A 27897-nucleotide genomic window follows, 5' to 3' on the forward strand; every position below is an offset into this window, starting at 1 on the left:
CCGCCGCGCCCAGCCTAAGATGGCCACGCTGCTCCGTAAGATCGGGCTCATCCGCCTGCACCGGGACACCGGCGACCCCAAGCACCACCGCGGCGGCGGCGGCAGCGGCGGCCAGCAGAGCGCGTCGCTGCGCGGCAAAGGCGGCGCCAAGAGCGGCGGCCACAAGCCGCCCCCGCCGCCGCAGCAGCCCGGGGGCGCGGGCGACGCCAGCCCGGGGCCCGGCCAGGGCCGGCGCGCGGCGGAACCGGCCCCGCGCGACAAGGCTGCGGCGCCGGCCGTGGGGGCGGCGGGCGCGGCGGGCGCCGGGGGCCCCCGGGAGCGGGCGGCGGGCGCCAGGGCGGGGCCGGGGCCCGCGGGGGCGGCGGGGGCGGCGGCGGGCGGCTGCCCGGTGCCCGCGGGCCGCCAGCAGCACTGCACGCAGGTGCGCAGCCGGCGGCTCATGAAGGAGCTGCAGGACATCGCGCGCCTGAGCGACCGCTTCATCTCGGTGGAGCTGGTGGACGAGAGCCTCTTCGACTGGAACGTGAAGCTGCACCAGGTGGACAAGGACTCGGTGCTGTGGCAGGACATGAAGGAGACCAACACCGAGTTCATCCTGCTCAACCTCACCTTCCCCGACAACTTCCCCTTCTCGCCGCCCTTCATGCGGGTGCTCAGCCCGCGCCTGGAGAACGGCTACGTGCTGGACGGCGGCGCCATCTGCATGGAGCTGCTCACGCCGCGCGGCTGGTCCAGCGCCTACACCGTGGAGGCCGTCATGCGCCAGTTCGCCGCCAGCCTGGTCAAGGGCCAGGTAAGGCGCCCGCCCGCGGGCGGGGGTGGGGCGGGGAGGGCAGGCGGAGGGGGGGGTCCTCCGCCGACCCGGCCAGGGCTGACCCCTCTGGTCATCCGGCCCCATGTGAACAGATCTCCAAAGAGAAGCTCTCCACTTGGGTCCCTGCCCCTTCTCCCCTTCCTTCCCCCAGGTCCCTTTCTCCATCTCCACCGCGCGCTCCTCTCCTTTCCCTAGCCTTCTCCACCCCTCCCTCTCCCCCTCCCCACTCTCCTCTGCCTTCCAACCCCCCCCCCCCCCATCCCCGGGTGTCTAGCTCCTGCCTCGCCAGCCCCCTGCCAGTGCTATGAAGGTGTGAACTTTTCACCTAGCTCAGGATCTGGGGTGTCCCCTCAGCGGACACCCCCTCCCCCGCCTGTCAGTCAGGTGGGTAATGTACAGGTGTGTGTGCCCCACCGAGGCCAGCCTTCCCCGTGCCCCCTCCCCAGTGGAGGCGAGACTGTGCTGTGGAAAGCTCTGGGTTGGGCGCCCCCTGAGGGGACCCGGCTCCGGCAGTGCCAGGCCTGTTCACCAACACCACCCAGGCGCAACCCCTTCCAGAACCAGCGCCTTGCAGCTCTGCGTCTCGCTGCAGACTTGGCTTCTTCTTTCCTTTCCTTTTCTTTTATGGAGAGATTTATCAGGGCTAAAAATGCGTACCAAAACCAGACAGGAAGTGAGATCACCTGAGTCTTACCTATGGCTCTGTGGTGGAGAAACCCTAGATGGGGCGTGAATGAGTTGTGAGTGCTGGTTCTAGACGTGCTTTTATTTTAGCTATGTTTTTGACGGTGTTCCCCTTCTCCATTGATTGACCTTCTCCCAAACTAATACCGAGCACTGCTTGGTAAAGTCCTAGCTCTGTGTGACCCTGTAGATCGGTGGAGAACGCCTGTCTTCTTTAGCTGACCCCGGGTGAGCTCTGCGTGCTCTTCCCACAGCTAGTGGAGGAGCAGCACCAGGTCTTTCTGGGGCCTGGCTCGGTTCCCTCCCCGCAGCATGTTTCACACGAATCAAATGAAGTTTGTTCTGCCAATTTCACCAGCTCTGGAACCCCTAGGGTTCCAAACAAATAGAATCCTATCCCCAGCAGAGAAGGTCCCGCTGCCCGGACAGCCTTTCCAGGTTCCATAGCTCTTGCTAAGAGTGGGGCAGATTTAACAGCGGCACAAAGATGCCTTCAAGGGAACCAGGCTTGCTGTTCCAACCCCAGATTTCTTCTCATCTGTAGTGAAGTATAGCCTTGGATTCAAGGCTCATGCCACTGCATACAAGTCAGAGTGGGGGAAGCCGTATCTTTTGAAGCAGGATTTATATAAATGATGTGGAAGTCTATCCCATCTTTGTAAGATCATGGCTAACCAGAGCTTAGGCTGTTCTTCACAGTAAAGATGACTTTGGGGACAAATTCTTACAGAATGACAACATTTGAGACTTGGGAGAGATCTTAGCCTGCAGCGTTCATACTAGAAATGATTTTAAATGAGGGGTGAGAAAGTTGCTTTTAAGAAGAGAAGTGATTTTTTCCCCATTTTTTTCATTAACGTCATGAATAATGACAGCTCCACTGGTGCCCAAATACTTCTATTAAAACAGGCCTCAGCCTATATATTCTCCTTGTAATGAAATCAGAAGTCATGATTCATTCTGCATGCTACTCTGAGCACGTAACTATCACCACTTTCATTCATTATTCTGATTTAAAAACCTCGGTTGCACTCAGTTTCGTTTGCTTAGCATATTGTGACAAATTATCTATTAAACATCTGGAAAGCTGGTTTAAAAACTTAGCCATGTTGAAAGTAGCAGCTCATGGGTTTGCATTTTTCCATGCTGGTTTCAACATATAATTCTCCAGAAGAGAGTAACGTACAGTGCACATGAAATATTCAAACTGCAGGGAAAGACGTGAAGAATGAGTAGTCATGAATGTTTTAGGGCGCCGTGCTCAGGACGGTGGTAACCTGAGCATTCGCGTGCCTTCGTGGCCTTTTGCAAATTCCCTCTTTGAAGGTTGTTCACTACGCACACGGTAGTTACCAAATTATTTCCATAGTTAAAGGTAATGTGCTTTGGGAAAGCAATCAGAATACCTGATTAGGTATTCAGAGAGAACAGGGACTGGTACCAAAGCAATAATTACTTTTTTATAAAAGTATTGTTACATTCCGGTTATGTTCCTCTGTGGAGATTTCTTCTTTGTGCTTTCTTTCCTTAAGTTGCAAAGACAGAAAAGGCTCCTTTGACTTCTGCGTATGGGAGGACACTGCCCAGCCTTACTTTCTGAAATGAGAAATACTGTTTCTTTCCCCTTTTTTTGGAAATATTGTTTCTATACCTTTAGGAAATCAACAAAATAATTTTAAGTATTTGGTGTTGCATAGGATCAAAAAGCAAATCTGCTTCACGGTTCTGTGTACAAAGTCAAAAGTTCAGGTTTATCACCCATGTAAAGACCTTACTCATTTCACAAGGCTTTTATTAGACTAAATAAATACCTGCTCTATGTTGCCAAAAATCTCTTGCAGGTTGTATTATGCATTCACTATGCACATAGGAAGTGCAATCTAAATGTGGTATGTTCTGTATAGGAACACGCACATCTCTTATCTACTGGACTGTGACTAAACCCTCACTTGACTAAATAGTGTTAGAACCCTTTCATTCCCTTCAGTTGGATGAGAGCTTCCTGGACCTTTAAAGTGAACTGGCAAAAACGATTGGAGGATATTCTTGGGCCATTGTTTGCATACCGAGCCATAAGAATACAATCCGTAGCTCCTATGGAATGTTTGATGTTCAAACACGGTGAGGTTTGCCCGACTGCCGACAGAAGCTGTCACGTGGACGCGGCGCTCGCCCAGTAGACATCGTAATCTAGAAAAACTCCATTCTCCCAGGTGACAGGGAGTGGACTCCGTAGACCAAGAGCAAGTGGCCCTGCTGTGAGAGGCGGCTGGTGGGCGGCTGCTGGGCGCTCACCTGCTCTCCAGGTGTGGAGCGTGGGGGGGGGGGGGGGGCGGGCTGGTCCACGCCAGGCCAGTAACCACACGCCTGCAGCTGCCTGAACCAGAGGGTGCAGAAACGTCCCCGGGATTGTGCTCCACCGCAGAGTTCTGTGTGTGTCCACACCTGCACGCCTCGTGAGTTAATTAGACATTGCCAGTGGCAGGGAACAGATGGCAGCTGAGTGACAGGTCATCCCTCCTCTGTCCTCTCGGAACTAATCAGACCACTTGGCATGGACGTGGTGCCCATAATAATAGTGGTGGAGCAGTAGCAGCTAATGTTTCTTGTTTGCTGGCGCAGAGCTGGGGGCCCGCTGAGAAGCAGGGTGTGAGCGCCCCGGGGAGGGGGGGCCTGTCTCCCCAAGGTCGGTGCACAGATGAGGGAAGCCCACTGCCCAGTGAAGTCACGTTGCGTCCACAGGAGTTCACATTCCCACCATAGCATCTGAGTGCCACGCTCTGTAAACCACAGCGTGGAGAAGAAAGACCGCTACTGAGGGTAGAGCCTCACCGGGGTCACCTGAGCCCTCGCCGCTTCCAGCTGGCGGTTTAGCCATTGTGATCTGCATGGGAAACACAGCCACGGAGAAGACATAAAGTGGAGCCGTGGCTCAAGTGGTAGAGCACCAGCCTAGAGTGAAGGCAGAGAGAGAGAGAGAGAGAGAGAGAGAGAGAGAGAGAGAGAGAGAAACGCACAGCCCAGCATCAGCAATTCACACAACTGCAGAACAAACCCACCCCCAAGTCTTAGTGTTGAATTATAAGTTGCAGTTGACATCTCGTGATCACGTCCGCATAACGCTTGCCTTACAGGACTAGTTTCTGGACAGTGGGAGATCCAGCCCCCCCCCCCGCCCTCGTATGAGTGACAGGATAGAGCTGTGAGCTCAGCTTGGGTCGAGGAGATTGTGCAGCACTGAGACCCACTTAGAGCACATGGTCTACATCACGGGGTCATGTCTATGCACATGCACACATGCTCACACACACGCGCGCACACACATGTGCATGTGAGTAAAGCCTGTCGCAGCTTGTTCCGAAGCATTATGCCAACAGCATTTCACTGAACTGAAACGCTCGCATCTCCCAGTGATAAGGAGCTGGCCTCTGTACTCCTTAACCTATGGGATCCTCAACCACCGACTAGCATGAAAGCAAAGGTCCTGTTTGCTGGAACTTGGGCTTTCCTTCACTGGTCACGGTGTCTCCGATGACAGAACTTCATTCTCTGTTGGCTCTGGTGGCTGGAAATCCAAGGCCAAGGAGCTGCAGGGCTGGCTCCCCTGAGGCCTCTCCTTGTCTTGCGGATGACCAGCTTCTCCCTGTGGTCACCTTCTGGGTGAATCTGTGCCCTATGGCTCTCGTAAGGACAGCAGTCTTCCTGGATTAGGGCTCGCTGTAATGACCTCTGAACCTGATGACCTCTTAAAGGTCGTGTCTCAAGAAAAGGTCAGATTTGCACCTTCCGGTTGTGGGGTGAGCATTTCAGTGGGGGTTGGGGGAGACACAGTTCAATCCGTGGCCACCCCAAAGAGGGACTTACGCACCATCTCAACTTCTTGTTTCTCCAGAGATTTGAAAATAAACAACAGAGCTAGCAGAGGAGGGCTCAGGAGGGCGAGTCCTGACCGGAGCAGAGGACAGAGCGATGGCAGCATGTTTGGAGGGAAGCTAGGAGAACCTAGTGAGTAGACAGTGCTACGCAAGGTGGTGGCCCTGTCTGATTCACCCGAAGAGACACGGCTTTTTGTTCTTGTGAGTCACTGTGTCACTCTGTCCTGTGCTGCGTGCGGGGCACAGAGATAATTACTACCGACGATGACTCTGCAGCTTGCCGTATTGATATGCCTGACTATTCAGAGAAAAAATAGCTGCTTGTTCTTCACCAACTAGGGCAGGCAGGAGGACACAGACAGGACTCTGTCACCTAAAAATAGCCCCACTCCAACTTGGACTGCTCCAGTGAGAACTCCCGCCCTAAGTCCTAGGACAGTTAATAATAGGAGCCTCTTCCTCTCTCCGACAGTGTCATTTCTGAGAATCGGACAAGCCGGGAAAGGGTGCACATGCATTTGATTTCCTCTTCTGATTTAAGTGATGGGAGAGATTTGCTCTCCTTTGGGGAAACCTAGAGGTATGTTGTTGTTTAATGGGACATGCCCTTTGGGGGTCAGTAAGTTAACGTTCCTGTGATAGCTTCTCCCCCTCCTCCCCAGGAACCAATTCACCTGGATCCAGGTTGAGAAATAAAATAATCTCCTTGTACCATTTGGGGCACAGATAAGGAACCAGCCAAGCTGGCTTTCGTAGGAATAAAAAATGATAATAAACCAGCTGTTGTTCATGTATGGCGGGAGCCACGCTTCAACTCCGCACATTTCAAAGGCATAGAATGGATAAGGTAGCCAGGAGAAGACCATGAGTGTCTTCTCTCTGCCTGAGGTTGCAGGCCTGGGAATGCAGTCAGTGCCCTGGAGGGGCTTGGGAATAAACCATTCCAGGGCCGGGGCCCTGCCCTGGGAGGCGCAAGCTTCCTGATGGAGGACCAGGCCCGAGGCCTGTGGTTCCCACCTGCAGCCCGGGTTGGGAAGCCACCTTGCACAGACACACTCCCTGGCCATCTCGGAGAGCCTGGGCCAGCTGAGCCCAGCCGTGCTCGGGCCTGCCCGCCAATCTTCAGTGCCCTCCCTGGCCAGCCCTGTAGAGAAGCCCATCCTAAAACCAAGTCTGTCTGCCCTGACTGCTGAACCCAATCCAAGGAGGGCGAGCCCCTCATCTCCTGTTAGACCCCCAAGCGAGAGGCCCTCCACCTGCGCATGTCAATAGGCCACACCCTAGGGGACGCTCCGTGACACGCTGGAATAACATGCAGTGGACTCGTGCTTGTGTCCCTTGGGTTTGTGGTTTGTTTTGTTTTGTTTTTTTTGCCAGTCCTGGGCCTTGGACTCAGGGCCTGAGCACTGTCCCTGGCTTCTTTTTGCTCAAGGCTAGCACTCTACCGCTTGAGCCACAGAGCCACTTCCGGCTTTTTTCTCTATATGTGGTGCTGAGGAATCGAACCCAGGGCTTCTTGTATACGAGGCAAGTACTTTACCACTAGGCCATATTCCCAGCCCTGGGTTTGTTGTTTGGATACGTGTCCTTTGTTAAGCACGGACCCTATCATTCACTGTGGCCTAGGTGCGCGTTGGGGGGCGTGATGGGGTCTGTGTGGTGAGGTCCTCCCATCGGAAAGATCTGCAGAATTCTAGGCAGTGTGCTGAAGAACTTCAGGCTGGTAAAGAACTGAGTTCAAGTGTTCTTCTGAGCGTTGTTGCTTTGCCAATCAGTGCCAGGTTCGGGCATTCCCTAACCCCACCAAGAAGTTGTTGGAATGGCAGTTCTACAGAGAAATACTTCTACACAGAAATAGTTCTACAGAGTGCATCCTGCCTAATGTGTTGATAGGAAGCCTAATGTGTCGATAGGAAGCCTTGAGAAAAAGGGCTCGGGGATAGCACGCAGGCCCTGAGTTCAAGCCCCATGACAATCAAAATCAATGTGTGGGCACTTGCTTAGCAGGCCCCATGGCGGTGGAGTCAGGAAGCACACGCGTCCGAGGGACGGGCAGGCACGTTCCCCCAGGCTCTCTCTCCCCCTCCTGGTTGCCACCTCTGTGATCCCTCTGCAATACAAAGCTTCCTTGCTCAGATCCCGGGTTGTAACTTAGAGAAGATGATCCAAGTCCACCACCGCCCACGACAGCAACTCTGCTTCCTCCCCCCATAGCGTCCTCTGCGGCCCCTCTCCCAGAAGCTTCTCCTGCTCAGAAAGCCCCCTGGCCCCATCCTCCAGGCGAACTTCTGGCCCTCCTTCAGAACCCCGATCCAGCTCCTTTGCAAAAGGCCCCTGACGGCTCCTCCAGTCAAAACGATGACTTTCCACTCTTAGCACGCGTACATTTCCAGTTGTGCCACCAGCTCCTCCTAACACCCAGCACGTCGTGTGTGCCAGATTAAGGCCGCGCCAGGCTCCACCACCCCCCCCCGCCAACACCCCACGCCCTTCACCCCCTTCCTTCCCGCCGTGTCCTTGCAAACACGAGCAGGTGCTCCCTACAGATCAGCCACCTGCAAAGCACTGCAGGTGACGCAGAGGGCAACCTGGCACCTGGGTGCCGCTGCCGTTTGCATTTTACAGAGGAGGAGGCTGAGGCTGGCAGAGACGCAGTCGTGTGCGCGTGCTGAGCTGTCACCACGCAGCCGGCCGCCAGAGCCGTCCATGGCCATGTGCCGTCCAGCGGCAAGCCAGAGCCGGCTCACCGAGAGCCCGGCGCCGCTGGGCTCTTCCCCACCGCAGGCGGGTGACAGGGCTGCTCTGAAGAGAGAGTGCTGTGCTCCCCTGGGGCCACACACTCAGATGGAGCCCTGCGGGGAGGGGGCCTGTGTTCACACAGCCCAGCGAACGAACACCTGGTCCTGAATTGACGGCGAGGTTGGGGAAATAGATGGGTCCAAATTCCCCATACGCCGGTCGCATCTATTGTGCGAAATGAAAGAACAGTTTAATTCTTTCAGGCTGCAGGGGAAGGATAATTAATGCTGTTTTATTTCTTCCTTATACAAAAGGGAAAGGCATGTTAAAGATTCTGAAAATAACCCAAGAATGAAGGGCTTCTCTGAAGATAATTATTGCATTGGTAAACTCATTCAGATTGAAAACAATCACTACTTTAAAAATAATTTCTGTAAAATAAATAGCAATCCTCCATCACAATATTTGGCAAGCATTCCCCACCCCCAAGTTTTATTTTATTGTAATGAAGGGGATAAATAAGTACTGCAACCTATAATGGATCATATAAAGTTGAAATGTGTCCAGCTCATTTGTCAATTGAAGGGAAATTTTCTAGGAAAAAAAAAGGTATCATAAGGGCATTTCCCACTTTTCAGTCATTTCCACAATCAGAATATGGAGTTGTAGGATTCATTAGGCAATTGTGAAGGTGAGAGTGGATATTAATATTTTAATAGTTTGGATGTTTTGAACAAGCAATTATTAAGGACAATTATTGTAGACTACTTGATACACATGTGTTAGGGTGATTTTTGAGTGTTGGTTTGGGTATGAATTGCTTCTCAAGAGATGTCAGCATAAATAAATATTGTACACAATAAATATTGATAGCTACAGGGATTTATTTATGCTGGGATCCTTGGTGCTTAATTTAATATACTCTATTCCAATCTGCTTCCCAGAGAGGGAAAAGGAGAACTATTACAGAAGGAATTCACAGAAAGTGAACTTGTTACAAGCTTACATTAATTGCAAGTAGCCAAACGCTTAGAGCCTTTAAAAGGTGTAATCTTCTAAGAGTCATCAGAGCACTATAGGAATGTTCCTGAAGCACTCTCTTCCCAGCCCCTCCTCCAGTCCCTCCTCCAGGCTGGTTGGGGACTGAGGAGAACTGGGAAGAGGCTCCTGACCCAGGTAGCCTACAGGAACAAGGCCACACCCCATGCCCAGGCAGGAGCTGGCGGGGGGTCACGGACCCCTGCCCTTCAGGGGACCTTTGGACTCTTTTATAATATACATTCTAAAGCATACGCTCGAAGAGAACTCTTATAAGATGGTTTCTCTCACTGTAAAGATCAACCTGTACAAACTGCATAAAGCTTTCAGGACATGCTGGTAACTCATAAATAAATCTAACCTAATAAACAAGAGCAAGCTTGAAGTCTATAGAATTGAATTAGGATGATGATTTTATTAGTAATTTTATTTAAAAAAAAAAAAAGAGGATCCTGGCAGCTGCCTTTTCATTAATAAGATAGATGGAGGTCTTTTGGTTATTCCCAAGGACTGGAAGGGAGGGACGGGAGTTGCTGGAGCCCCCCTCCTACCTCTGACCCCAGCAAGATGAGAGCTTCAGAAGAATACCTGGAAAATGCCTAGGGCTTGCTTCCTAGAAACGCAATTGTACTTAAACAACACAATTATCACCTTTTTAAAAATGTCATGAACTGAAATGTGGCAGGGGGAAGCACTTTGTCAATATTCCCTCAAGATGCGTAGCTGCATCCAATGTTTTTCCTGCTCTGACATTAATGAGCCTCACAGGTATTTCCAAGTAACAACTGTAACACACCTTTCCTTTCCATCTAGGACTTAAGTGGATGGCAAGTCAAGGCATTCCTAATAATGCTGTGATTTGGTACGAAATCATAATTAAAGAACTTCAGTTAGAAGTTCATGGACATAAAAGCATTTCCTCCTCGTGCCTGTAATCCTAGCTACTCAGTAGGCTGAGATCCAATGGAGATCTGGGTAGGGAAGCCCAGAAGTGAAGCTGTGGCTCAAGTGGTAGAGAGCTAGCTTTGAGGAGAAGAAGAAGAAGAACACCTCAGGGACAGTGCCCAGCCCCTGAGTGCAAGCCCCAGGACCAGCACACGGCTAAGCCCTTAGGAGTACATGCCGGGGTCCGGCGAGGCAGGGCTTGCATTTGAAGGCGGCGGCTGTCTTGGGAAAAGCCTTACAGCTTATGTTCAGCTCATGGCTGTAAGCATTGGGATTGGACCTAGGAGTGCAATCGATGTTTTGGTGCCACCTTGCGCGCAGGTGAGATCAGGATAAAGTCAGGAGTCCGGAGGGAGACGCAGGGCTCCAGCCCCACGCCTTCCCAGAGCCCAGCGCACAACTGGGCAAATAGCTACATTCCGGTGCTCAGGACACCTCGCACAAACCCCACCACACACACGAGTCCGGACACTCAAAGCAAATGACTCACACAAGTCCTTCCGAGAGACAAGGTCAGCAAGAGGTGTCATGTTTGTTTAAAGAACTACAAGATTCATTGAAATATATGTACAGGGAAAGTCTGACCTAAGCCCCAACTTTTCCCTGGCACCCAGCATCCATTATGGAAGGAGATGGGCTGTCAGAACTGTTAGTGTTTCAGGACTACATTGGCATCCCTTGGTGCAAGCATTTCCCTACTGGATCCCAATGTAACTAATACTTCCAACCAACCCAGAACGGCCCCCTTTCCTCTTCTTTCACTTGCTGCCACTCACGAGGGCCCTGCCCGTTGATTATTTTGCATCATCTGCAGCTGGTGTCTGGTCATGAGCACCGCCACATTCTTGTGCTCGTGAAGATGGACAGCTGGGCCCTTTCACCTTTTCAACTTTGGTCTCTTCACAGCCTCAGTTTATGGTCAGTCTATTTAGCTTGGTTTTCTTTGCTGGTGGGAAGTTATGTAGGAGAGAATTGCTGTTTTATACGTTCACCTCTGTGCTCTCCGAATGTCCTTCGTGTCCTGTCACCACTGTAGAAATGATTTCTCTGAGAATACAAGGTCCACTTGAAAACTCTTTGGCTTCCCTTGGGGGCCCTGAGATGGCCTGGCTTTCAGGCATCTGGTAGGATCCTGCGAATCTCCAGGGTTCTCCCCAAATCTCAAGGCTCAGGTAGGTGGAATCAGTGTTCACAGGGCCGGGACTGGCCACACTGTAGTTGACCCTCTAGGATACGTGTGCAATCTGCACTGATTTTCTCCTGCCTAGTGACATGGCATTTCCCCGTGATGGGCACACCGCATTCCCGCATTCTTTCGCAGCCTGTGTTTCTCAGCCTTCTCCACATACGATTCTAAGAAAGAAGCTAGTCTTTACCTGATGCTATCTAAATCACACACACGCGCGCGCGCACACACACACACGGGCTGCTTGCTCCTTTGTTTAATGCTCTGCAGTTCTGGGCTTTGACTGCAATTTCAAATTACTGCTTTAAGTTTCTTAAGTTTGCACTGTGCTTCGGCATCATGAGTGGCAAGCAGGGGCCGTTCTGCTCCACACAGCTCCGCTCTCTTCCCCTACTCCTGTAGGTCTCTTTCCCACTCCTGGCGAGCGCCTTATTTTGCTGTCATCTAATCTAGCCGGGAGCCTTGCAGCCTCCCTAGTTTAAGAGAAACGGTGCGGGTCTTCGATCCCCCGCCTCGGGTCCCGGCGTGGACTCCAGCTCCGAGGCACACAGAGGTCTCAGGGTCGCCCTGGGTTTTCCCAGCTCTGTCAGCGTCCATGCAGATCAGAGCATGCCCAGACCCCAGCCCTGCCTGCTTTGTGGGCAGGAACAGACGTTGCGGGCTCTGCAGCGAACAGGCATGATTGCCCCTGACGGGGACCATGGGCCAAAGGGACCACCCTGCCACCGGGTCAGGCCAGGCCCCACGCCCCCTCGGCAGCTAGAAGCAGCTCAGGGCCTACTCACTGGGTCTTGGTCAGCACCTCACTGTAAAAGACATACTCAGTGCACAGCCCCAAGCCCAAGCGTGGGGGGAGCTTCTGGAGGACACCCAACAGACAGCCCTGAGAGCACGGGCCTGCCGTGGAAAGGGGGTGGGGCCTGGACCCGCAGGGGCAGGCAGGAGTCCAGAACTGAGCGAGGCTGCAGAGAGGGAGACCGAGGCCCCCGGCCCCCAACTTGCATTCAGATTCAGAGCCTCCCGAGCACGCAGGGTTCCCTGGAACTCCCAAGTACGGCACGAGGAGCAACCCAGGCTGGCAGCGATGCGGAGCGAGACGAGTCCCCCAGTTGAGTGGGCTTCCAGGGGGTGGCATAACTGAACCCGGATCGTTCCATACCAAGAGGCGCCGAGAGACTGGGAGCCCCTCCGGCCTGCGTGGTGAGAGCGTCAAGGGCATCTTCTGTGGCTCTCGTGTAGAAGTAGGAGCTGCCACGCGTCCACATCTGAGTGGCCTCTTGCCGGAAGCCAGTCCCCCTGCGGGTCTGGACCTCCGAGCTGGCAGGGGACACTCACCCCGCGCTTAGCAAGCCCTCGGGGCACGGCGAGCCCGTCTGTGGAGCAGCCTCCATAGAACTCAGTGGAAACCCCCGTGACTTACCATTGCATGACGTCGCCAGTAAGACCAAGAGGAAGGAATGTCCAGCTCTCTGTGGCAAGGAAAGGATTCTGACTTTTCCTACCGTCAGAGACTATTTTGAAAATGTCCAACAGCAAATGCATGACTGAGCAGTCTACCATACATCCGTGCAATTGAGTACTGCTCAGAATCGCATCATTTAGCCGAACCTGGGGAAGTCGACAGAGGGACCAAGATCACTTGTACACCAAGAGTTCGGCCACGTTTACCGAGCCGTGATTACATTCTTCATTTTCTCCCCGTTCAAAGCGAGTCTCTCCATGACGCCGTGAGTTCTGCTTGTGAACAAAGCAGCTACAAAAGGCTGAAAAATCCACAGTAGACAAAAGGCTGAATTCAAGGTGGTCCGAAGCCGAGCGCTCTCTCGGTGTACCGTGGCTCCCCTTTCCGCGTTCAGACGCTCTCTCGCAGTGGCCGTTCGCCTTCGAATTTCAGTTCCGGGCCAGGCAGAACTGAGACAGTGTCTTCCTAGAAGCGCTGCAGTTTCATCACAGAACTCCGAGCCCCTCGGCTCAGGAAGCAACTGTTCTCAACCTCGGTTCCTGCCTCCCGGCGTGTGTCGGGACGGGGCTCAGCACAGACCACCCCACGCGGGGCCCGCAGCGCCCCGCCGTCCACGTCGCTCTGTCCTTTGCCCGCCCGAGGCTCTGAAGCGCGCGGGAAAGTCTGACTGCGTCCACACGCGCCACTGATCCGGCGCTCGGACAGCGCACCTTGCCACGTCTCCGCGGTGGCTCGCAGCTACCTGTTTCTATCCAACACAGGACCCGGTGCGTGGGGCCCCCTTTCCTACCCACGAGGCCTCGGCTTTCTGCGGCCTCCCACCCACCTATCGAGCTCCATCGCAACTTCCCGCGTCTCCTGCAGCCCCTGCCCGGGCTCTGGCTAAGCGGCCTGGAGCCCCCACTTCCGTGTCCTGGGGTGTCCGCGCCTCCTTGAGTTGCTGAGCCTCGTGTCCTCATCTGTGTGCTGGGCGCTCCCAGAGGAGCAGAGTGGGCGGGAGCCTGGAACGGGGGGGGGGGGTAGCGGGGACCCTGTGTTTTGTGGGCGCTCAGTGCATCCTGTGGAATGAGGCGGAGTGGGTGCCCGTCAGGCGCAGCGAAATCACGAGTCGTCGCCGAGAGCCCGGTGATGGCGGCGTCCGGAAGCGGGCACGAGTAGCCACAAAGCCACCCTCGGGTCAAAGGGCGTTCCCTGCTTGACACCGAGGACCAAAGCCGCGGGCTCCTGGAGCTGTGCACAGCCCACGTGATCGGAGCTCGTTCTTTTTTCCCCTGAACATCAAACGTGTCGGTGCCGGTGTTGGAGTCGATGGGAGTTGGCTTCTGGGGTTACTGTAAGCACGACCTTGAAGTCCGGGCACACGAGAGCTGTCAGAAAGCTCACCCCGGGAGGAGCCTGCCCGCAGGCCTGGAGCTGCCCAGATGGGACCATCCGGCATTTCTTTTGTTGAGGAATTTAGGTGACGGGGTGATCTAAAGAACTGTGTGGTAGCTTGAGTCAGAGTTTGGAGCCACATCAGACGGCAGTTAGTCACTGGCAGTGTCATTTACCAGTCGGGCACCCTAGACCAAAACACAAGGTTTATCAGCAGTCACAGTTTCATTCCCCCATTTTCAGTTCATCTCCATTCTTACTTCACTCAGAAGGAGAAGACGTGACTGGCAGGATTTGCGCGTTCAGGTAGCCCTGGGTGGTCTTCCTTACAGCCTCCTCCATGGCCTGTCTCCTAACATCATAAAATCAGGTCCTGAGCACATGCAGCTACACACCAATACATGTATACACACACGCACATATATATATAAAATACGCACATCGTATATACACATATGTGTACATGCGCACAGAATACGTGCATATATGTGCATGTCCAAGGAAATACATGTATACATATGCATGCACACACATACATACATAGAATATATGTTTATCCAAGACTCTATTGTGTGCTGGTATTGGGCCTGGGCACTGCCCTTTAGCTTCTTTGCCCAAGGCTGGAGCTCTACCACCTGAGCCACAGCTTCACATCCAACTTTTTGGTGGTTAATTGCAGATAAGAGTCTCACAGACCTTCCTGCCTGGTCTGGCTTCAAACCACGATCTTCAGATCTCTAGCATCTTGAGTGGCTAGAATATCAGGTATGAGCCACCAGTGCCTGGCAAAAAGATTTCGTTTTTTTTGTTTGTTTGTTTTTTCCAGCCCCAAGGCTTGAACTCAGGGCCTGGGCCCTGTCCCTGAGCTTATTTTTTGCTCAAGGCCAGCACTCTACCACTTGAGCCACAGCACCACTTCTGGCTTTTTCTTCAGCATGCTAGGCAAGCACTGTACCGCTAAGCCACATTCCAGCCCCAGGACTTCTTATAATATGAAAATGCATTAAGTAATTATATGTTTTTGTTCAGGCAGTCTACAAATAGATATGCATATCTGAACTTACAGATGGCATGTATAACTTCTACAATGTCAGAGTTACAATGATATGTAGATGTTTGACTTCCTCTAAGGGCATGTAAGCCTGAAAGGCTACTACTACCAAAAGAACAGTGCAGAGTTTTTCTGTTGTTGCCAACTTTGATCTGCCTTCATGATAACGGTTAAAATGGGGAGGAGATAGCTCTCATTTAGTGCAGTGTAAGGAATGCTATTGAGTTGGAACCCAGGCTCCTTCTGTCACAACTGTAGACACAGGAAAGTTTTTGTGACAAGGTTTTAGACACAATGCCACCTTGGTCTACTGAATCACAGACCAGGAGGCACAGGTAGTGCAATCACCAGTGTTCAGTAGCCAACCCATTGTGGGCCATCACCGAACACAGAACTCCTCCGCGAAGTTATTTACAAGACAGAACATGGTATCTTGTCCTTGACCTCTGAATGAGTGATGGAACCTTCGAACCCTGTCTTTCCCATTGGACAGTTCTGGGAAATGCCTTTGTCTGGCTAGCTGGCCCCCTGCTACCCAGGCCTGCAGGGAGCCAATTATACAACTATATCCTAGCCATCTGTATTGTAAGTGCATGGTTTCCTGCCAGAAGTTCCAGTGCTTTGATATTCTATGAAGAGGTAGGGAAGGGAAGGACAGAGCGATAGAGTGCCCAGGAGTAGAATGGAACATGCAAGGTGCTCTGACGTCTACAGCTCTTAGAACTTCCCTCAAGGACAGCCTAGGTATTAGTAGAGGCCAAAGGCTGCTGTCCCTGAATCCTTTTGCTCCAGACGTGTGCTCTACCACTAGAGCCACAGCTTCACTTCCTGCCTTTTGGTGACTAATTGGAGGTAAGAGTCTTCATTGCTTCTCTGCCCTGACCACCTTTGCGCCTTGGTCCTCAGATCTCAGCTTCCCCAGCAGCCAGGATTACAGACGTGAGCCATCAACTCCCGACCATGTGTCTGTTTTCAAAACACAAACTCGAGCCCCTTGGGAATAGCTAGGCCTTTATGATTTTCTATGTGCACAGTGCTGCTGTCACCAAGAAATAACCAAGTGAACAGGAGACTGCACCTCGGTGATGCCGCAGAGCCCTCCGTCACCACGAGGCAGACAAAGCCAGAGCCCAGCTGGCTGATTTTTGCCCCGTCAGCGGTGAGGATTGAGGAAGGATGACTTTTGTTATCTTTGAATCTTAATGCCAGCCTATGTAAATATCACAATAACAAAGCCAGGAAAATTAATGCCTTGGGCCAATGTACACAATGTCCATGGGATTAACTTTTCCTTCAGTAGGAAAAGAGCGGTGATGATGACTTACTCTTTAGCCCCTTTTGACATCTAACTTAGCACTGTCCACAACAGGTCTCCGTGAGATTACTGGACACCGTTTAACATATTCACAAGTAATTTTTGTGAGGCTGAAAGATTTTATTTTGAAACTAACCCCAGTTTGGGGAAGTGTTGTGTTGAGACCTCGTGTGATTGAAGTTTGGAGACGACAGGGTTGAGAGGTCGTTGGCCCCTGCATGGAGTGTCTGATGCTAGCATCCAAACTTGGTGCCACCAGAGTCGGTGACGTTATACAGACGACGAAGGCCCGAGCTTGTTCCGAGGAGGTAACCGGGCTACAGGCCTGGTACGGAGAACTGGAGAGGAGATTGCGCTGCCCGATAAGGATGATGAGTCCTGGGTCACGAGGAGGTACTGAAAAGTCCCAAGAGCCGGCAACGACCTGCTGTTTCTCGTGAACGGATGTTCGGGCATCCCGGGGGCCCCTCCTGAATTCCAGGGCGAAGCGTGAGCTGTCGAAAGATTCTTCTACCAGAGGAACTGTGGGTCCCTCCGATTCTCCACTCATTCATTTCCAAAATCCCAAGTGTGTTTGCTCCCTAGGCAAGCATTAACTCAGAGATCGTGATTGACACGGCTCGAGGGCCGCATTTGGGGACGTGGGGACGTAGAGACGTGCGTTCCATGCTTGCCTTTGGAATGCTAGCCGCGGCGTAGAAGCCTGTGAGGTTTATTGTCCACTGCTCTGTAGACATGCTTGAGCACCCAAAGGATAATGCTGGATAACCACCCAAAGGATGCTGGGTAAACCACCCAAAGGATGCTGGGTAAACCACCCAAAGGAGGCTGGGTAACCACCCAAAGGATGCTGGGTAAACCACCCAAAGGATGCTGGGTAACCACCCAAAGAATGCTGGGTAACCACCCAAACGGTGCTGGCTGCGTAGTGTGCAATGGTCAGCGCGCACAAGGGAAGAGTGAGGGAAGACGTCGCGATGTAAGCTCGCCCTGTGGCACGGAATGGGGGTGATCATGGGCACAGACTGTGGAGCCTCCTTCTGCCAGGCCAGGCCCCGGCACCAACCAACCCTTCCCACCTGCATGACGCCGTGGGGATGAAAGTTGCCAGTTTCAGGGCGAGGGACGGGATTCACACGGTAGACACCCTGCCCAGCAAAGGGGAGGCCCTGAGTTTAAATCTCAATACTGAACAAATAAGCGCATCTCATTTAGGGAGCCGGGAACTGGCGGCTCACACCTGCAGTGCTAGCGACTCAGTAGGCCAGTGTCTGAGCGTCACAGTGTGAAAGCAGATGGGGCAGACCAATCCACGGGGCTCTTATCTCCAAGTAACCAGCGAACATCCAGAAGCGGAAGTGTGGCTCCGAGGGCAGAAAGAAGTCAGCGAGCGCATGAGACCTGAGTTCAAGCCACAGTACTGGCGCAAAGAACGAACAGCATCGCTTGGAAGCGGAACACCCCCCACAGTCACGCCCGCAGGTGCCGAGCCGCCCCGGGGCCCCGGCAAACGAGCTCCTCGTCATGGGGTCAGGGCAGAGTCAGTCCCTCAGGTTTTCAACCAGCAGACATTGGAATCGGCCACCCGCTTCCTCGTGCAAGCACAATCTCAGCACTGTCTGATGGTGACAGAACACTGCATTTTCCGCCAAGGCCCCCGGCTTGTTTGGGCAACACCAACTAAGCTGTTTCCTTGCAAACATAGAAGAGGCGCCCACCAGTGCCCTTCCCCTGGAACTGGGACTGGAAGGGGCGCTGGACGAGCAGCGGGGCGCCCTTCCTCTTCTCTCCTCATTCACAGCGTGCTGTGAAAGGTTCTCTCCTGCACTCGGGGCTCTGAATGTGGGGGAAACCCCACCGGACAGAGGCTGGGGGGGTGGCGGAGGGGTAGACTCAAAAGGAGGGGAGTCACTGCTGGGTCACAGCCGGCCCCGGGGGAGACCCGGGATGCCACCCCGCAAAAGGCAACTGCCCTGAGCATGGCGAGAGGGCAGTCAGACCCCCCCCAAGTGCCAGCGAGGCCCCCCAGCACAGCCCCTAATGGCTGCTGGGCTTCCCCTTGGAGCCCGCCATGAAGAAGGTTTTGGGAAGCATGCTTGTTTCTCACAGTGCCAGAGAGCACCTGTGTGGGGGTGTCACGCTCACTACAAGGGCTCCCCACACGCTGAGGGCCTTGAAACGGGGTGGGGCGCCCACAGCTGAGTCCTGGGTGGGATTTGGGAATGGGGAGGAAGAAGGGGGGGCCTCCCGGCCCCTCCTCCCCTGGCAGCTGGAGCTTGCTGGCTGGGAGGGGAGGGGCTCGTTATCTCTGCACTGAGGGGAGACTTCCCTCCCTCGGCACCTCGAGCCTGGCATTAGCACCTCATTAGCAGCCTCTGCACAGAACCATCAGAAGGGTGTTTCCCCGGTAAACCCCGCCATATGCACATCTAGGGTTGTTTTTTGTTCATTCCTTTGGCTGGTTTGTTGTTGTTGCTGTTGTCTTGGTTTTTTTTGGGGGGGGGAGGGAGTTTCATTTTTTGAGAAGTTTTCAGCACCTCAGAGTCTCACTTTCCCAGAAGGAGGGAAGTCCCTGTTTCAGGATGCATTTGGAGGTTGCGCTCTGGGTCGCCGCGTTGTTATGGACTGGGGCGGGGCCGGGGGGGAGCTTTGGGCTTGCTCGTGAGAGGGACTGGCCCACGAGAGGCTGGCGCCGGCGGGCAGGGCCACGGGTGGCTGCCCACGTCATCAGTGCGTGGCCTGCCGGAAGCAGGGCGGCTCTGAAGCGGCCACGCCTCGTGTTCCCTTTCCCTGTGTGACGTCCCCTTCCGTCCGGGGTGGTGAATTCGTTTCCACAGCGGCAAAGTGTGGTTGAGCTTCGTAAAAGTAACCTGCGGTTGCTTCACTAGACACCCATCCGTCATCAGTAATGGTTTGCCACTGATCATGGTTGCCATTCACGGGGGCAGGAATGGATCCGCTTGGTAAACAGAGGCAGAAACACCCCCCTTCTCCTTGGAAGTCATGAACCCAAGCTCCAGAGACTCACGAATCTCCACTTCCACCCGTAGCCCCAGAACCAGCACCCAGCATCAGTACTGAGGATCCTGGAACCAGCACCCAGCGTCAGAACTGAAAGTCCTTGGTCACGCAAGCGACCCCATCTCCTAGATGTTCGGGGATGGAGGGTCGGGAGTAGGTGCGTCAGGGTAGATCCTCTGTACCCCTAGCCACGTGAGACACCCACGGCCCCCGGAGGGGCCTGTCTACTGTAAGACTGCCTCAGAGTGACCCAGCACCCCCTGCCCGGCTCCACTCGGACGGACCGGCACCTGCTCACCTTCACGAGCTCGGCGGAGACGCGGCGACCCCGCAGCGTGAGTTCCATCCGCACCGTGCGCCTCCCGGAAGCAAACCAGACTCCAGGCACGCCCCGCCTGTCCCCCGCAGAGGCGGGGAGGGAGGCCCCCGTCCCTCTGAGAAGACACTGGTGTCTTCCCACGAAGCAGAAGAGAAACACACTAACCGACATACACAACCCATGTAGATTCCCACCGCTGGGTTTCCGCCACAAAGTCAGCCTGTTCTGAAAAGCAGTATGCGTTCTATGCAGTCTGTGCCCAGTTCCACTCGTGTTCACGCTTGAGGTTTCAGGAAACATCTAGAGCCTTCCACGGCCTGGATTCTCCTTGGCTTTGCTTGTTGGATGCCGCAGTCACGGCACACCGGAGCACTCACTCGCCGCCATGCCTGTGAGCCTCCTGCCACCGCCGATCTCGTGGCTCGGGGGGCGAGAAGGAGGCCGGCCCGAGCCGGGAAAGCCCGAGGGCAGCCTCCATCTTACCTGACATTCCTTGGTGCACTCTTTCCAGAACAGCAGTTTGGGGTTGTTTGGTCAACTTCATGACGCTCAGAGAGAGAGAGAGAGAGAGAGAGAGGCAGAGGGAGAGGCTGCCCTGAGCTCTGACACACTAACTCCCCAGCCAGCTGTCCTGTCGCATCACCGGGTGCATTCCTGGTTTGTTCCCCTGCAAAGGCTTTGCCGTCGCGATCACCCGGGCCCTCACTACTGCGTGATGAGAGAGGAAGTAAGAAACGGTTTCAAGTGCCCAGGGAGGGAGGGCGAAGGAGCCGACAGGAAACGGCAGGGAGGAGTTGGGGGTCACAGGCGGTGATCTCGGGGGGAAAGTCCTTGGGGACACCCTTTGGGGAAGTGAGCGGAAGGCAGGAGATGTTTGGCACTTCCGCCCCCCGCGCTGCGCTGGGCCGAGCTGGGCCGGTCTCCCCGGTCTCCCCGGTCTCCCTACCGCTCAGGGGCTCGTGCGGTGAGGAGGCCTCTCCCCCGGCTGCCCCGTCTCGCCTAGGGCGCGTGCCTCTGCCATTTTGAAACACCGGGGAAGCAGCCCGCGATCGCAGCGTCCCGTCTCTAAAGCAAAGCCTCGAATCCGATGGGGACAGCCTTGGGGGGGGCGGGGGGACGGCAGGGTTGTCCCTCCAAACCGGAGTGTGGCCGAAGTGGGCCCAGACGACGGGAGGCCGGCCGCGGAGAGGAACCCGGTCCTCCTCCCAGTGCGTGCCGAGGAGAAGGAAAACGGGGGTCACCCAGGGCAGACCATGTGGGGGGGGGGGAAGTGTGTGGATCCAGAGTCTGAGCCACGAGGTTAGACTGATGAGGCAAACGCCTTTGATCTTCGCACCAGTGGACGTGGCGTCTCCAAGTGGGGGGGGAGGGGGAGGGGGGGCAGGGCTGGCGGGGGCCCCCCCGGGAGCCAAGGCCGAGGAGAAGCCGCCGCAGGAAACGCAGAGGTACTGACAACGCCCGCCTCGTCCCTGTACCGTGCTAAGTGCTCTAGCGCTGCACACAGAACGCGATGTCCTTGGCAGAGGCCGCGCGCGGCAGCTTCCTTCGCGTTCCGTGCCGGGCGGCAGGGATGCACGGCGCCCAGCGCCTGTTATCTCAGAGTGGGACTGTGAACCCGGGGAGCCGCCCTGGAGGAGGGGACCTTCGCCCTGGAGGTACACAGAGGCCACCGCAGTGGGGGGCAGGCGGGGGCCCCCCGGCAAGGCCTCCTGACAGGCTCACGGTTTAGATAAAGGCTGGCAGCGCAAAGGGGCAGGCGGGGAGCTCCACTCCACTCCACTCCGAGCTTCGGGTGCAGAGGACCCGTCCCGGGGGGCGGGGGGGGATGCTGGCGGGAGTTTGTGGTCACCGTCCTACTGGCCTTCTAGCTTATCGGGGATTCTTCTCTGTCCTCCTGCGAGGGGCCTGGCTTGGGGTTCAGAGGGCGCGTCCCCAGCCACACATCCCTTCTCCAGAGCCCGGGCCCAGGGCCATTCCTGGCTGTGTGACTTCAGGCCCTCTGCTGTGTCTCCTGTGTCTCCGTGCCTTGCCTGTGACGCAGGGCTGATGACAGCCGAGGCCCCGCGGTGAGGCCTCACGGTGTATCGTGTGGGAGGATTTGGAGGAGGATTGTTCTAGACGTTCTGGTCTGCCGTGAGCATGTGCCTGTCTTGCTGTCCAGGCTAACACAGCCTCCCTCCTGGAAGTGGTGCTGTGGCTCAAGTGGTAGAGTTCCAGACTTGAGCACAAAGAGGCTCAGGGACAGTGCCCAGGCCCTGAGTTCAAGCCCCACAACTGACAGACGACAACAACAAAAACCCCAACCTCCCTCTTGCCATCTGGCTGCTTGAACAAAACTGTATTCGCGAAAAGCAACTGTATTCCAAAAAGCAACTCTAGGCGTGCGCCAGCAGCTCACACCTGTGATTCTAGCTACTCGGGAGACCGAGACCTGAGAATCGCAGTTCAAAGCCAGTCCAGGCAGGAAAGTCCATGTGACTATCATCCCTAATAAACTACTCAGGAAAAGCTGGAAGTAGCACCATGGCTCAAGTGAGCCATGCTTTGAACACAATGAGGCTCAGGAACAAACACCCAGGCCGTGAGTTCAAGCCCCAGGACCAGCACCAAAAAGAAAAACATCTGATCTCCTTTACATTCTCTTAACAAAAAGTTCCTTTTTCTGCGCTTGCTTCCTCCCAGAAAAGACCATCTGTTTCCTAGCAGATTTGACAGTCTCTAGAACTCTCTTTGGACTGTGGCAGGCAGCCACGCTTGTGTTTCGTGAGATTCTGTGAACAGTGCCTTTGGTGCTCCTGAGAACTCCTAAGTGAAGTGTCCCTCGCTGACCTTGGCCATGTTCACCCAACACGGGTCCAGCCACCGTTCATCCTGAGAAGATTCCCGGACCCAAGACACAATCCCCGAGAATCCTGCCTTAAAGACGACCGTGGGGAATCTTGTGGAAGTTCTGGGACTTTCTGGGAAGGAAACATGTCCTCTTGAGCAGAGTGGCTTTGCGTAGTGGACAGTACCTCCCTGCTTTGTCCTAATGATAGTCAACGCCCTACCAAAGCTGATGTGTGCTCCTGCCACTGGGGGGAGACGGGAGCGCCCATTGCATTCATTCACCCACTCACACGCTCATACATTCACCCGACGAGCTGAAGCCTTCGCCCGCCGGGCAAGGGGGAGATCCCGTGCGTCTTCCTCTTCCGATACCTCCGGTACCCGCAGTGCGGTGGGGACTGACTTGGCCTTTGGGCGCTCCAGGGAGAACTCTCCGGACTGCTTCCTGGCCAGGAGGCACGTGTTTTTAGGTAGTGACTTAGTGATTTCTTTCTATTATTACTTTTGCTGCTACGCGGTTGTACGAAGGGTCGCCGTGCCGCAAGTCAGGCTGGGAGGACCTTCCTCTTGCTCAGTGTCCCCCCATCCTTTCTTCTGTCTTATCTCCCCTCCCCCCCACCCCCGAGCCCTGCCCTCAAGTTACAGAGTTCACTTCTTACGCAGTGCACGGTGACCATCCTGACTGCGTTTGCTCCCACCTCCTCCCCGCCTGCGCCCACCCCACTGCCCACCCTCCCTAGACGCGTGTCCACTTCCTGGTGTCCGCGTTGGTAAGCGTCTCAGGAGCGCGCCCTCGGTATCCCGTCCGTCACTCAGGCTTGGTGCGGGTTGGTGCATTGGGCCCTGCAGATGCTATGGTGTCTAGCTGTGTGTCCTTTGTGTGTTTATTTGGTCGGTCGTGGGGCTTGATTTCCGGGCCTGGACGCTGTCCCTCCCCGAGCTCTTCGGCTCAAGGCTAGCGCCCTGCTACTTGAGCCGCAGCGCCACTTTCTAGCTGTATTCTAGATCTAGCTTCCACCTACGGGAGAAACCACACGCCGTTTGCCTCTCTGAGTCCGATAGCTTTGTCGTCGTTGTCATTTACTATTATTATTATTATTCAGAGATTGCTAGAGAAACAAGAGCAGGAAGAGCCTGTGAAGTATGAAGTTTAGGTGTTGTTTAAGCAGTTATCACACACCTGGGGTAGCTGTCCTCCCCAGGGGCTGGCCCCACGGGTGTTTTGGGGGGCCCGCTCCCTGGTGCATTCCCGCTCACCACTGCGTGTGTCTCTCTGCACCAGGGCGGGGGTTCACGGTCCCGATTCGAGGTTCGTCTGGAGTTTATCGGGAGGGGGTGGCGGGGATCAGCATAGATGCAGCCCTGAGGTCCCGGAGGACAGCCTGTAGCACAGACTCTGAGCCGTCCCCCCCCTCACCCCCCCCCTCACCCCCCCCACCTCGTCACACTGGGCCCCTGCGCTCAGCGCTGAGCTCCGTCGCCACCTCCAGCCGCGCCCGGCTTTCTTCTGTCCTCCTGGATTTCTGATGTCTGTCCCAAGCCCAGTGGACCCGACAGACGACTCAGTCCTCACCCCAGATACCTGCTTCTTCCTGGACTGGGGCCGGGTGGAGCTCAGGGCGGGGTCTGAACTCAGCGTCCCCTCCGTCCGCTGCTGGGGAGTCTCCCCACTAATGCCCCTCCCGGCATGGTCCACTCCACGACACTGGCCCAGGCCCACTTGCCACATGGCCTCCGAGACAACCCAGCCCAAGGGAAAGCCAAAATGCACCGACGTGCGGCACCTGGGGGAGGGAGGGGGGGACACGAGTGGATCTGTGATGAGATGTGTAAATCACGGGAGGAAATCAAAGCCACGTCGGCCGGAAAGAACCAGGCAGCCTGAACTCGCGGCATGTGGCGGACCGGCTAGGGGGGGGAGGGCGACGGCTGCCCCCGCGCCCGGCGCGTCCCTCCTCCCCCACCCTTCCCAAGAAACCTGCTCCCCCCCCCCCCCGGCAGCGCGCCCGTTTCGGGTCTCGCCGAGGCCCGGCAGCCCCTCCCTCCGGCCCGCGGCCTCAGGAGCCCACCACGCACGCTCAGCTCTTCCGTCGCCTCCGGCAGGCCGCGCCACACGTGGGAGCTCCGATCCCGCCGGGCCCTGAGGCCCGAGGGAAGCGGGGAGGGGACGGCCGGCAGCAGGCACGGTGGGCCGGGTCCTAGAGGCCGGGCGTGGCAGATGCTCACATCTGTGTCTGCAGACACTACGCGCAAGCGGCGACTGTCGAGAAGAAACAGGTTACCCGGAGGAAATACGGCAGACCGGGCTCTAATTGTCTGTTAGATGGAAACCGAGGGAGGAAGTTGCTAGGAAAATATAGAAACGGGTTTGTAATTAATTGCATGCGTTCAAAATGCCCAGTGTTCACCAGCTCACTTCCTTACACTAGTGATGCTGGCACATGGGAGTGGCCCACACTTCAGTCCCCGGATGTCCAAATCTGGAGACCCCGTACCCTAGAAAGAAGACCATGGTGCCCCACCACCACCCCTCCCCGGGAACTGGGGTCCCCTCGTCCTGTGCCCCTCAACCCCACATTTCCCCGGGAACCTTGGGATGGCCAGTCAGAGGACGAGAGCCATCTGTGAGCAGCATCTGTGGGTTGCAAGGGTGGGTGCCGCAGCGCCTGGCGGGCTCTGTCTCCCCACCGTTGAATTGACTCAGCCCGGAGCTCCAAGTTCATGATGCCTCTAGGGAGGAGAGGGCCACAAAGGGCAACTTGTTCCACTGGGGCTTTGTTTGTTATTTCTTGTAACAATTGGGACATTCACAAAGAACAGGCACAGTGAATAGCCAGGCCCGGGGTGACAGAAGATTCCAAGATTTCTCTGAGCCTGCGTTTGTCTCCCATTCGGAATTCTCACACCACACCGTAAATCTCCAGTGCTGTCAACGAGAATAACAGAGGTGATTAACATAGGCATTTTTTTTTCCCAAAAGCGTGGCTTTTGGTATCCTCTCTCAATGGGTGTGTGGATTGATGCCCCGTGCCCGCTGCAAACGCACCTCCGCGCAGTGCGGGGGTTAAGCTCTAGACACTGGTCTCGGCCCAGACCGTGGCGATACAAGTGCTGGCTCTGGCTGCTCCCCTTTCATCTCACACAACTATGCCACAGAACCAAACCTGGAGAGCCGTGGGGAAGTTTCTAGAAGCCAGTCCACGGCCACTTCTCGTCTTTTCTCCCGGTCTGTGTCTCCCTTTGGGCTCCTCGTGGAACAAACCCAGCCGCCTTCAGAAAGGGTGCCACCGAGCAGAATGGAGGCCAGCTGAGAGCAGGAAGCTCAGGGTTCCAGGCCGTCCCGTCCCTGGGAGGAAATCAGGTCAAGAGACCGTCAAAGGACGCGGGCGTGGAGGCACGAGCTTCTCATTCCCTTCGTGACGGGAGGCTTGAAAGCGGGGGGTTGCCGTCCAGGCAGGAAGTGAGACCCTGCCTGAAAGCCAGCACAGGAAAGAGCCGGAGGCCTAGCTCCGTGGTAGCCCGGCGGCCTAGCGAGAGCAATCCCCGAGTCCACCTTAGTGCCACACAAAGAAGGGGAAGGAAAAGAAAACGGGGAGGGAGGGAGCGAGGGAAGAGGAAGGGAGGGGCGGGCGAGAAGGAAATGGCTGCGCAGTCTTCCTCAACCCGCCTCCCCCTCTAGCAGTGACCCCGTGTCCGCCCCTGAGAAGACGCGTGTGGCCAAGGAAGCAGAATTCCCCTCCCGCACACCCAGGGCGGGCCGGCACCGGCCGTGGGGGCCGAAGCCAGGCCGGCTTCCGCCACTGTGGGTGGGTGGGCAGCCCTGACTCTCCTCCCCGATGCCTGTCCCGGCTACTCCTCCCGCGGTGGGAAGCTGCCGGTGAAAGGGCTCGTTCCCACGGAGGCCACCGTCGCACGAGCCCACACCAGGCCCGCTCAGCTGCCCGGAGGACGGGAGCCGTGAACTCACTCATGGTTCCCAGGCGTGTGTGTGCGTGCGGGTGTGTGTGTGTGCGTGCGGATGTGTGTGTGCGTGCGGGTGTGTGTGTGCGTGCAGGTGTGTGTGTGCGCATTGATCCCCACCGCTCCAGAAGAGGTCTTAGCAGTTGAAAAGGTGCTGTGCGGTGTGGAAGTTGGACAGCTGGACCCCCCCCCCACCCGGGAGGAGCCCACCCCCCCCCCCCGGCTCTGCGTCCACGGTCTCTTCACGGAGCCGGGCCTCCCGTGGCGTGTCAGGGCGGGGCACGGCCCAGACTCCGGCACGGAATGGGCACGCCAACCCTGTGGGTTTGTGAAGATGGCCCGTGTACCCCTGAAAGGTGGCTAGTCCCTGGCTCCTCCTGTATCACGTCCTGCGTCTGCCCTCTCTCCCCGATGGTGGCCGACACCACCCCAGTCAGACGCGGGAAACGGGTGTCTGCCCCACGCGGCAGAGGCCGGCGCCCCCACTAAACCCCTAACCCGGCTTCCTCTCTCGTCTCCCACAGGGACGGATCTGCAGGAAAGCCGGCAAGTCGAAAAAGTCCTTCAGCCGCAAGGAAGCCGAAGCCACCTTTAAGAGCTTGGTGAAGACTCACGAAAAGTACGGCTGGGTGACCCCGCCCGTGTCCGACGGCTGAGCTGCGCCCCGAGACCGAGCCGCCCGCCCGCCCGTCCACACGCCCCGCCATCTCCCCCCAGCGCCGCCCACCCCCATCCTTTTCTACTCCGGCCGGAACGGCGTCCCGAATGCCAAGGACTCGTCTAAGTTATTTATGAACCGACGTGTTTACAGAGAGAGCGAGGGCGCCCACGCCCGCGGTCGCCTCTAGGGGGCGCCGCGTCCCCGCCGCCCGCCCCGCCTCCACCCACCCCGTCACCCCGCCCTCGGCTTCTCTCCGAGACGACGACGGGAGCTCCACCGAGCCAGCGGGAGACTCGCACGCGGCCCCCGCCTGGCCCGTGGCCGTCGTCCGCGTCCCCCGGGAGCGCGGCCGGTCCCCGCGCGCCGTGCTCCGTGTCTGTTTCTCTCCCCGGCAGGTCGGCGTAACTTGAGGACGTGTCTTTCTTTCCGTGGCCTGTGGTCCGTCCGCTCCGACGACGCGTGGGCTCTGAACTTTGGCTCGTGAAAACACACAGCTCTCACCTTGCCAGATCCTAGCGACTCCACATCGACAACTGCCCACGTGGTGAAACCGTGCTCTCTCTCTCTCCTCATGCTGATGTTGTGTGGTGTGCTGCTGTTCTCAGATAAACCAGTGCCATTCAA

The 27897-nt window shown here is 56.0% G+C and overlaps 1 protein-coding gene across 1 annotated transcript; it reads left to right on the forward strand.

The window, feature by feature from the left end:
- Ube2ql1 (ubiquitin conjugating enzyme E2 Q family like 1) lies at window positions 1-27897 on the forward strand. The gene is made up of 2 exons (XM_048368351.1): window positions 1-793; window positions 27137-27897. Exons 1-2 carry the CDS (start codon window positions 20-22, stop codon window positions 27266-27268), a joined length of 906 nt encoding a protein of 301 aa, XP_048224308.1. The 5' UTR covers window positions 1-19; the 3' UTR covers window positions 27269-27897.

The sequence above is a fragment of the Perognathus longimembris genome, chromosome 19 (assembly GCF_023159225.1).
Source record: "Perognathus longimembris pacificus isolate PPM17 chromosome 19, ASM2315922v1, whole genome shotgun sequence".
NCBI classification, from domain to species: Eukaryota; Metazoa; Chordata; class Mammalia; order Rodentia; family Heteromyidae; genus Perognathus; species Perognathus longimembris.